This window comes from Musa acuminata, chromosome BXJ2-8, assembly GCF_036884655.1.
Source record: "Musa acuminata AAA Group cultivar baxijiao chromosome BXJ2-8, Cavendish_Baxijiao_AAA, whole genome shotgun sequence".
Taxonomy (NCBI): domain Eukaryota; kingdom Viridiplantae; phylum Streptophyta; class Magnoliopsida; order Zingiberales; family Musaceae; genus Musa; species Musa acuminata.
Genome location: NC_088345.1, coordinates 8,331,981 through 8,343,103, shown reverse-complemented (window position 1 = coordinate 8,343,103; position 11,123 = coordinate 8,331,981). Strand labels below are relative to the sequence as shown.

At 38.5% G+C, this 11,123-nt stretch overlaps 1 protein-coding gene across 2 annotated transcripts; it reads right to left on the bottom strand.

Moving 5' to 3' along the window:
• Positions 1–1,242: 1,242 nt before the first annotated feature.
• On the bottom strand, positions 1,243–10,443 carry LOC103993274 (uncharacterized). 2 transcript variants are annotated; one of them, XM_009413278.3, is made up of 7 exons: positions 8,984–10,443; positions 6,670–6,788; positions 3,754–4,320; positions 3,364–3,664; positions 2,734–2,899; positions 1,718–1,820; positions 1,243–1,625 (listed from the first exon to the last, which is right to left on the bottom strand). In XM_009413278.3, the coding sequence occupies exons 1-7, from the start codon at positions 10,142–10,144 to the stop codon at positions 1,508–1,510; spliced, it is 2,535 nt and encodes an 844-aa protein (XP_009411553.2). In that variant the 5' UTR covers positions 10,145–10,443; the 3' UTR covers positions 1,243–1,507. The 2 variants fall into 2 exon arrangements, with proteins under 2 accessions (XP_009411553.2, XP_064976695.1); XM_065120623.1 differs by lacking the exons at positions 1,243–1,625; positions 1,718–1,820 and adding an exon at positions 1,898–2,561.
• Between the last annotated feature and the right edge of the window lie 680 nt (positions 10,444–11,123).

Below are 11,123 nucleotides of genomic sequence, written 5' to 3'. Positions count from 1 at the left end.
TGTATTATGACGTGCGGTGTAAGAGTGCACGTATATATTATGATGTGCAATGTGTGAATGCACGTATATATTATGATAATGTGCGATGTAGAAGTGCACGTTATAAAATTATATGAGACATTAAAATTCATGAATTTGTTATATTTCCATATATAAGCATTCTGAATTATTTCAAAATAGAATTTTACATCTTTATTTTGTATATGCTATGTTATAAAATTATTATAACACCCTTGATTAGTTTCACATTGGAAGTGGGTAAGATTAAGATTGACTTATAAGAGTTTGATGAGTGTACTATTATAAACTTTAGCTTAAACATTTTGGCTAATGGTTCGGGCCAAACGAAATTAATAGGCCAATTCTCCCATCATGCTTGGATCGTGACATTTTGGTATTAGACCCGACCTAATATTTGGATATGGTGAGGGAGTTCAAGTAGGAAAGGACTACCCATGAATCGAGTCAGAGGACTCCTCGTATCGTGGAGCCACCATTAGGCTATGCCTCATATGTACCATGCTAGAGTTTTATCTTGGTTATGTTAGCCTTTAAGTATGAAGTATGAGAGATTGTATCACCCCCGATTAGTCCCAATAGGTAAGATTAAGATTGACTTATAAAAGTTATATTATTATAAATTTTATTTTAAATATTTTGGTCAGTGGATCGGGCTAAACAAAGTTGATAGACCAATTAGCCCATCGAGCCTATGTCATAATAGTTATGCTTACTAAAAAAGTCATGGAATTAGATGTTTATTGTTAATTGACGATAATTTTAAAATATGATATACATAACACTTGTAAACCCATATTAACGTAAATATGAACTGTTATAATTACACATTCGTGTTATATAACACAAAAGGAAACTCTATCAATTTTATTTTGTTAGTATATTTTAATTTTAAGATCATCTATTTTATACTATATTCCTATCGACAACACTAATAAAAAAACTCACGTAATCTGAGTAGTTATATACTCAATATAGATTTTGTAGGAATTCATACTTAGAAAAAACTCACCTCTAACCAAGTGTTATCTAACGAACTCAAACATCTTCCTTGACTAGGCTTCCATAACACACGTAACCACATACATTGTTACGCCTTCCAAGTCGATTCAAAATTTAATGCCATGTAGTAACATTCTTACGCCTTCCAGCATTGTTCTTAAATATTCAAGCATTAGACTAACAACACAAAAAAGAAAAAAACATTAAAATGGATCTATCATGGATCAGAAAACACATCCAAAGACATACTAATAATTGAACATGAAATTTTTCTACAGGCATGTCAATGATGAATAAAAGGTTAAAAGTCTACTTAACCTTCCAATATCAAAATTAATGACCCCTTTGACAAGTTTTCTCAGTGATGAATAATCAGGGTGCCGAAGGCCAAAAAAAATGACTAGACCTATGTACAGTTCTTCCATCGACATGCCAACTCCCGCTACAAAGCTGCTGCTGTTGCATCTATCTGATTTGGTTTCAGTTTTTACGCTACAGAGTAGGCTCGAATTACCTCAAGTATTGGTGCTCGGCACAACGGGCACTTGCCTTCAGCTTGAGCCAACTCGTTTGCACACTTTGAACATGTACACATGTGCCCACATCTGATGGAAGAGATCAAGACAGCATAATGATTAAGCATTTGTCACACTCGAATTACATGATCTGTTTGACCTGGGTAAGAGGAAACACATACCTGTAAAGAAGAGAATCGATGTGACTATCACAGCAGATGCAACAAGTCCCTTTTCTCACGTGACACCATCTCGATACATCCTGCGAGTACTCTTCTTCCTCCCCTAATGAAAAATAAATGAAAATTTTCAGCAACAACACAAGAGTCTGTGAACCACAAAATATCTGCTCTAATGCAGTGGGAGTATTGATAAAAAAGAAGTCCATTAGCATGAATATTAAGATACCGATGAAGTTCCACCATGTCCAGACAGATACAATCCGATGTCATGGGCACCATGTAAATAGGAAAAGGAATGCATTCATAGAATAAAAATCTTATACATGGTCAAGGAAAAGGAGATATTTTGGAATTTGATGGAACATGGGCACTACAATTGATTGGATAAGGTGTCGTTTGTACACCAAGAGGCCTTTACATGTGAGTGGATCAATAAAATGCTAGGTAACTTTTTTTCCGTTACGATACACACAAGTTACCATGACTTTATTTCAAATATAGACATCCCAAGAACTCCAATTGCAGACATGTGCATCAGCTCACCATCATGATTTCTGTATTATGGTTTGTTTGTTTAATTTTATCATGCCACTTTACTCAATTTGCATATATCCATGTTATGCTCTGTATTTTTCAACTTGTTCTGGTCTTGATATAATTCTTCATCAGGTACCAGACTGATGATTTTTCACAAACAACTTTCAGTGAGGAAAATCAAATTCATCCTTCGTTGGATATGCCATAAGTGCCGCATCAATCTAAGATTTATCCTCGGTCAACTAAAAGAAGTGCTCTTTCCATTTAGCATATGTATCTCCCCCTTTGAGCTGTGCATCATGAAGGCCTACTGTGTAGACAGATTAATTAGGTAACGCTATTGATCATCGAAATGTAAAAAAGAACTAGGATCATCATGTGCTTAATAGAATCAGATCAAATTATTGTACCATTAGATATTCAATAGAATTTCTCATTTCAGAAAAGAAATGAACTTATCACAAAAAGCTTCTACAAACCTTGTCCACTGGAACACCGAATTAAAGCTGCTGAAACTTCCTGTTTGACTGCACGCTGCAACTCAAGCTGCATATCGAAGCATGCCTCCAGTATTTGTTGCATATGACTCATTCCCTCCTGAAGCCTAGCCATATCAGCCCTTAAATCATTAATAGCATCCCATTCCTGAAAAAGTAATGGTTTCAGATTAAATGTTAAGTATATAATTCATCTTGATCAAGAAGAAGATTCTATAAGCATTGAAATACATTTTGGGACTAAGGCAAAACCAGTGCCTCTTTGATTTTGTTCAATTGAAGAAAAACTACGATGCAGTCATCAGAATAACCAAACAAGTAGTCAACCCCAAATTTAGAACATAAAATGATCCTCAATTGAAGCTACAAGAAATAAGACAACTCTCCAGTGGCATAAGAAAATTGTATCACATAATGTTTGACTGCATGATTTAATTTAGATATATTTCAGCTGAAAATTAAGAACGAAGATATCACAAGACTAAAAGCAAGAAATTATCAAAAGATTCACAAGATTAAGAGAAAGATATATAATTTCTTCTCTTAATCACCACATTGAGAGAGAGAGAGAGAGAGAGAGAGAGAGAGAGAGAGAGAGAGAGAGATGCTTACTGAATTATGAATGTTCCGTCGAGTCCAATTAGTATGATGCAAATTTGAATGCCAAAGTGGCTGTGGCGGTGGCATCGGTGGAGATGGCAGCATTGGCAGGGTCTCGTCAATGGAAATTTGCTGGTCCTCAATCATATCATCTCTCTGTTGACCCTGATCTACCTCTTGTGAATCAGATACAGATTCCGTTCTCTGTAAATCCCAATCAAATGGATTATGTTCTTGCCGTCGAACATAAGACTCTATTAGTTGGTCTAGACTCTCACGAAACCCACTGCGAAGAAGATTAGAGACGCTTCTCCTGCAGAATAAAGACATTAAGTTAGTAGATAAGAATATAATAAGTAATCTCGTTTATATATGAGTAGACTATAAATGATCATTAGTTACCTGCTTAAGAGTTCCCTGAGCTCCATGCTATATACATTATCATCATCAGGAAGAATAAATCTATTAACTCTTCTAATAGAATTGGACTGTTGGCCTTGCAGAGGAGGTAAAGATTCGTCGTGCCAAATTGGGAGCGTCTCTTGAGGATCATCTTCTTGCCAATACCCATGCACTTGATGATGTCTATTTTCTGCATCCCCTTCAGGTGTTTCATGAGGCTGTGCATGGTCTATATTTTCTTGCCAATTCCCGCTATATTCAGCTTCACTACCATCATGCCATCCACTAAACCTATCTTCAGTAGACTGTTGCCAATCCTCTTCCCCAACTGCATTTTCCTGCCAATTTTCTACTTGACTTGTGAATTCTGTCCATTCTGTATTTTCACTTTCGGTGCTGTTTTCCGTCTCAACAGTTACAGGTGTCGTTGTTGCTTCATATATCTCAGAAATTCCAGTATCTGTTTGGGATTCATCAAGGTTGTTTGTATCATGACTGTCAAATGCATCGGATCGACTGTTTGCTTGACTGGACATGACACTCTCTTGTCTGGAGTTAAGTTCTTCCCTAGTGTTAACAAACACAATTTGTCATCCTTTTAGCAATTGTATTACCACTCCATAAAAAGAATAAGGAAATGCACAGTGAACTCCCATATACTAGATTTAATAAGCAAAAAGCCATACTAGAGGTTATAAATTGACTTAACTGATTAGAAAATTTTACTGTTTCCCTCTTGTTAAATGTGCATTTTCATTATATTTCACTACCTTTTAATATTTTCACACTCTGAAATATGAAGTACAGCTTATTTTTTGTGGACTCTTAACCCTTTTAACTCCATTTAAACTACATTTAGATTGTGCACAGGTTAGTTAAATGTAATCAGCTAGACGCTGTGGAGTTAAGCCATGTTATACCAACCCAGTCGATACATGACCATGAAAACCTAAATGAATTGACTTATGAATATATGCATGAGAAAAAAGAAACTGGAAGTGTACAATTTTAGAATGGACCCTCATAAGTTTTTCTCCAATTCGAGAAGAATAGTCCCCCAAGGATCTAATCCAAAAGAAAATAAAGTGCTTTGTTGCTGGAACAAAATAGCCAAAGATATCTACAGAAGAGTTACAAACCATATATATATATAGGCTAACATGTTTTAATTCATAATTAATTATTATACATTGAAACTGAACTAGACCAGATACCCATAAAAGGGCTGCTGCTCTTGATGATTTGATGGCTGAATCCCTCATAGAGTTGCTCAATTCAAGGGAAAAATTCTACCGAGGATTCATTAAAGAGAAAAATAAACTACTTTATTACTGGAGAACAAGAGCAAAATAGGCAAAGATGTCTGTAGAAGAGGTACAAGCCATACATAGAGACTACTGTTATTCTAATTTCTAATTAATACAAGTTGAAAATTGAATTGGGCATAAATACCATTGAATGGGTCACTCTTCTCTATGTTCTGATGATTGACTACTCAATTTCTTCTGATGTCTGTTGAAACAACAAGGAGTTCGTGCAACTCCTGCTTAGGAGAGAAATTATCTGACTTGTTTAGGAGTCTAGAAAGATGTGTTCAACTCCTCCCAGGATCTAGAGAATCATCTGCTCGTGCACATGGCTGGAAATGGCCTCATTGTTCTGATGATAAATTAGTCCATTCGGGCTAGCGGGTGGTCATGTGTGACGCCCCGATTTAGTCTCACATCAGAGGTAGACAAACACTATTATTGATGAGTGTACTACTATTACCTTGGGTTATGACAATTAGTAACAGAGCCAACCTAATAGGGATATGGTAAGAGACTTAGGTAGGAAATGGCTACTCATGGATAGGGTCAGAGGTCACATCACCACAAAGAGCCACAACTGGATTATGTCTCATATACAAGGTCAGAGGACACGTCATTGTATAGAGCCACAACTGAACTATGCTTCATATACACAATGCTAAGATCTAATAAGGGCTATGCTCGGACCTTGATGTGGATGTCAAACCCTTTAAGTGGGAAAGATTCTGAGGCCCTGATTTAGTCGATCATGATTGATTTATAAGGGCTTGATAAGTCTAATACAATTAACTTAGGCTTAGCATCTTGGACTAATGGTTCAGGCTCACTGAGATTCACGGATCAATTACCCATCAAGCGGGTCGTGACACCCTAATCCACCAAGCTTGCTATAACATCCTACTATGCTATCCAAAATGGCAATTATCATACATAGATTAGTAACACTACCCACATTAGATGGTTATCTCATCTATCTGACGATGACAAAAAAAAAAGGTTATTCAAACCCATTTAAGTACTGCCTAATTTATATATCTTGCATCCTATTTGTATCATGCTAAAACTAACTGCTCTCAAGGACCTCATTAAAATTATGTTCACATGCATTTTGCTTTATCCTCTACATAGCTGACAACAAGGTTGGGAAAGAAAGGTGGCATTAGATATAGGATACTTTACTTCGACTAGATAAACAAGACCCATCTTATGATGTTACAAGGTAATTGAGATAATAAATTTCCTTTTAGAAAAGAATACATATGGTAACTTCTTAAAGTTATAAAAATCATGAAACCTTCAGGGAAGAACTATACTGATCCAAATCCATAGAGCATAGTAACATTTATTATATTCTGCTTTTGCTGTTGGTATATTATTATCAACAAGTGATATCCATTTCACAGTGGCTAATAATGAATTGGTTATTGAAGTTTCAGTTGCATTTCTCACAATATAAGTTATGATAAAATATGTACTAGGCAAGATTTAACCAATTCATACAAACAGGATTTGTCTCAATTATGAATCCAGATGTAATAAGAACATACTTGACGAATCAGTATGTGTAAAACAGCTTACAGTAACTATTATGAAAAGAAAAAAATACCTTAATCCAGATACAGGATGGTGCTGCCTCAGTTGACCTAATTCTCTAGCTGCAACAGAAGAGCGTCGCTCATCCTCAGTTGGTCCAGAATTTCGCAAGAACCTTCCTCGAAGCAAGGACTGGATTATGATTGCAAGTACAATTACTATGATGATAAAACACAAAGTATCAAGATAGCTAATCATAGAAACATAAGATTGCAAAATATAGTTCCCAGTGATGTCAAAATAAAAGAATGTAATGCCAGATAATTTCTGATGGTATTTAACCCATAGTTACAAGTCCCTAATTAAGATCAGTTCAAATGTCTGAGTAGCATGTATTCATGTAATAATTTTCTAACAAGTTAGCTCTGGCATTTCCAAATTAATAATAATAATAATAATAATAATAATAATAAAGTCATATAAAGTTTGGTCCTGTAGGAGCAATGTCCTGTTATTTTAGGAATTCAAATAGTCAACTTATAATTGTCCAGCAGAAGGAACTTAGATTCAGAAGAAAAAGGTAAGAGATTTTTGTTTCGACAATGCAACTAGTAAAAGAATATTCCAGCATAAGTTATCATTATTCTAGACATAGAATAATACTGAACAGTTGTAGCTTTTATTTTGGCACGACCATGTAGGCACTTAGTTCTTGAACCATTGCAAAAGACATGACAAAGTAGGACTCTTCTTTGCATCTTCAAATCACACTTTGAAGCTTTTAACAAAATTTAAATTCAGCACCTGAAAACCTTTTTCCCAAGATGCATCACAGACTAATCTACTTCTAAGTTTTTCCCCATGCTAGATCTATTAGACAGGATTCATTTTATGGTGGTCAAATTGGAAATACATAGTGCTATTTTTAATTGTTCAATTTTCACAAAGGAATCCTCAGCATTATGTAGCTAAATGTTTCAGTAAATAGGATACACTCCAAATTGGGCCTAAAAGAGAACATAAGATTATTGGAATCACAAAATGTTTGAAGAAGTCACTGATGCCTACTCTTTAACAAAGATTTAGCATTTTGCAAGGAGTACAATAATTTCAGATTTTACTGCAAGATTTATTTGAGCAATAAGCGCAAGCATTATTTCGAAAGTTGGATGCTCAAATTAACTACGTAATTATACTCTTATATAGAAAGTTGGATGCTTACATTAACTATATAATTATACTCTTACATAATAGTAAAGAAAATCATACACCTAGATTTTTATAAATTTAGATAAGTGTGTGAATCATAGGAGTCTACCTCAGACAATTGTTCATCGTTTTATCCTGGTGACAAGTCATGCAGGCTCAAGGTAATAAGATCACATGGTCTCAGTGAATAGAATACAGAAGTAGGAGAAGAGACTACGATGAAGAGATAATACATCTGAAATGAACTTAAGGAAATCATATTATAGTGCCTCTAGGTTACTTACAGACTGTATAACATTATTAGCACTATTTAATTAAGAATGGGACATTCAATTAACGATAATTTAATATTCATAAAACTAATTTAAGTGTGGACTTCCAGTTGAGTCTGTAATCCTAGAACTCACTGGGTCCAAGAAGGAAAAAAGAAAATAAAAAGTATATTTTGCATATATTATCTAACAATAGAGTAAAGGATAAAATATGAGATTCTAGGGTCATATCTGACAAAGTCTTCTCAGATATGGAAAATCTACCTCCTACAGAAGGTCTTCTAATTTTCAATTTTAAAAACAAGAAAAACAACCTTTTTTTTCAAACGTCACTCTTGGAGTGAACCAGAGGATGGATTAGTACATCATCAAAGTCAATGCTGAAGATTAGATGGTAAATAAACCCAACTATCAACCTGAAATATGAATATCTGTTATTGTGAAACATATATGCAAGTAAAATATGTTTATATGTGCCAGAATTAATAGTAAATATGCATGAATTAAGATGATACAGCACTATCTGATATTTGGATGCCTATACGAGTTCTTCTGGAGCCACAAAATTCAATTATATACTCCAAATATCAAATGTTCATGTTCACCCTTAACACTAAAGTAAAGCTCCATTAAGATATTTCCTGAGTATATTTTCAAAAATTTTAATATGTATGAAATAACTGAGTTAAAGCAGGTGAAGTCACTACTAGGATCATTTTCTGGGATATCACCCAGATGCCTAAGATATACTCCAGGTATTAAGCTAGATCTAAACTCAGGTTGCCATAGGATATGGCAACTATGGTCCTAGAGTTTGAATTGACATTTGTTAATACATTCTGGCTGTCAAAATGATTCAAATGTCTTATTTATTATATAACAAAAAGGAATTATCTAAAAATTGACCTGAATTCGACTGCGATAAGCAAAGCAAGAAACTGCTCGATGCTCTGACAAGCCCTGAAGCTCCCTCTCCCTCTCTTGCACATTTCTCATAACCAGATCGTGCAGAGCTTGTCTACCGCGTAACCTTGGCAGGTGTCTCCGGGCTTGCTCTGAAGCATTGCCATGGTCTGTTGCCGAACGAGATCTCTCGATCTCTCCTGTTCTGCTACCCTGGGCATGCCTCTGCTGGCTCACCAGCTGCACTCTCTCCCTCGCCAGCCGCACACGCTCCCGTTCCGTTTCTCCAAGCCAGTCACTCCTAGGGCTCTCTCTTCGTGGCAAGGTTCGCAAGGCAGCGTCCGCTGCCACAGCGGTGCCCATCATCCATCCACGAACTATCTGCCTTACTCTCTCCCTCTCGCCATCCCAACCGTCCCCAAGATCGGGCGACTGCTCTCTGCTCGACTCCCTGTCGTCCGTAACCTCTCTCTCTCTGTCTTGCGCCGTGCTTGCTAATCCCGGTGGCTCGTTTCCCTCTTCGTGGTGTTCATTGTTTTCGCTCTCATTACTGGTGAGATTAGCGCCGTCGATTGACTCCGCAAGGCTACGGCTTTCCGGACCATTCCGACTGTTGTTGGCCGTGGCCGCGGGGGACGGGGCGGGTTGGCTTCGCCGCTCTCTGACCGCGGACGATGCGCCCTCCAGCTCCCGCCACCTCTGGAGAACGGACGAAGCCCGGGCGGCCACAGGGCGCTCGACGGTCGTCTGCGACCGCCGCGACTCCCGTAGGAAGGAACTGTCGAGCATAGACACGGTGTGGAGCCGCGCGAGTGCCATAAGCTCCGACTCCCGGTTCCTCCTCTCGATGGTGGTAATCATCTCCTCAGCCTGGCGTGCCACCCACCGGCTCAGGATCCGCGAGTGGCGGCGCGCGGCAGCAGACGTCTCCGCGAGGTCGTCCCCCGCGACGTCCGACCTCCTCCTTCGTCGAGCGAGCTGGTCGGCTCCGTCGCCGCCGCCACCGGGTGCTGGGTCGTCCTCGTTATCAACAGCCGAAGCAGCGGAGCTACAGGAAGCCAGGGCGGCGGTCATGCATCCGTCTATGTGGCCGCGCACCAGCTCCTCCAAACCTCGTCGGAATTCCTGGTCAGCGGTGTCCTGCTTCTGCCGGAAATCCGCCATTCCCTACACCCACCTATATCCGAAGTCAAAAAAGCCCTAAAAAGAACGCATCGAATTCTCTCACAAACCCTGATTTGACCCAATTCGATGGTTCTGCGGATCCATCAACACGGAAAAACAGGAAACAAAAGCCTTAAAACGATGCAAAAGGCGAAGAGATCTGTAGGCATTTTTAAAGGCACGAAAGGGGCTTCTTTCCCTCTTGAGGTCGAGAGAAAGGGGGGAATGATTAAGGAGATCCCACGAAGAAAGAAGGGAGGAGAAGGAAGAAGACGAACAGAAGCGGCGATTTGGAAACAACGGACGGATCAGAGGGGGAGAAAAATAATGACAATAATAATAAATATTATTCGCGTCCCACGTCGCGGCCGGAAGCGAACAAAAAGATCTGGAGGGCCGGATCACGTGGCGCCATGTCGATCGGACGGCCTGCATGGCCCCATCCCGTGTTGAACCGATCTTTGTGTATCCCGTACCATCTGCTGTGTTTTTTATTGGCTCACGACGACCCTTCGATGGGGATCCAACGGCCAGATCGAATGGCTCGCATTGGGTCCATCCGTATGATCCGTGGATTTGTGGTAGTTGTTCTTTGGGTTACACATTGAAGGGTTGGTGGTATGGTGGAGAAGGACCTTCTTTTACTCCTACGGCACGTTTTTAGTGTAAGGTTGCTCGTTGAATGTGATATCTAAACTTCTTCTTCATGTTAATTTGCATGTCGGGGCTTCAGATTCTTGTCATCTCCTTCTCTAAACACGAGAGAGAGGGAGAGGGAGAGTTAAGATGTTCATCCTTGAAGTTGTAAGGAGAACGAAGAAGAAGATGCAAGTTTTCTTGCATATAGTCTAAGATGTTGAACGAGAAACAGTTTGAGTTGAACATGGACTTTGAAGGTCTTTGTCTTGTAAACTTTGTCTTCCTTGCAACATCCACTTCCTGTTCCCTTCTCAATATAAAGAAGCTACAATGAGCAAAA

Excerpts from the sequence above, each read along its gene's own strand:
- LOC103993274 (XM_009413278.3), bottom strand. The coding sequence starts at position 10,144 with ATGGCGGATTTCCGGCAGAAGCAGGACACCGCTGACCAGGAATTCCGA. Across the intron at positions 6,789-8,983 it reads CTTATCGCAGTCGAATTCAG|TCCTTGCTTCGAGGAAGGTT; the intron begins GTCAATTTTTAG and ends ATCATAATCCAG. Across the intron at positions 1,626-1,717 it reads ATCGATTCTCTTCTTTACAG|ATGTGGGCACATGTGTACAT; the intron begins GTATGTGTTTCC and ends CTCTTCCATCAG.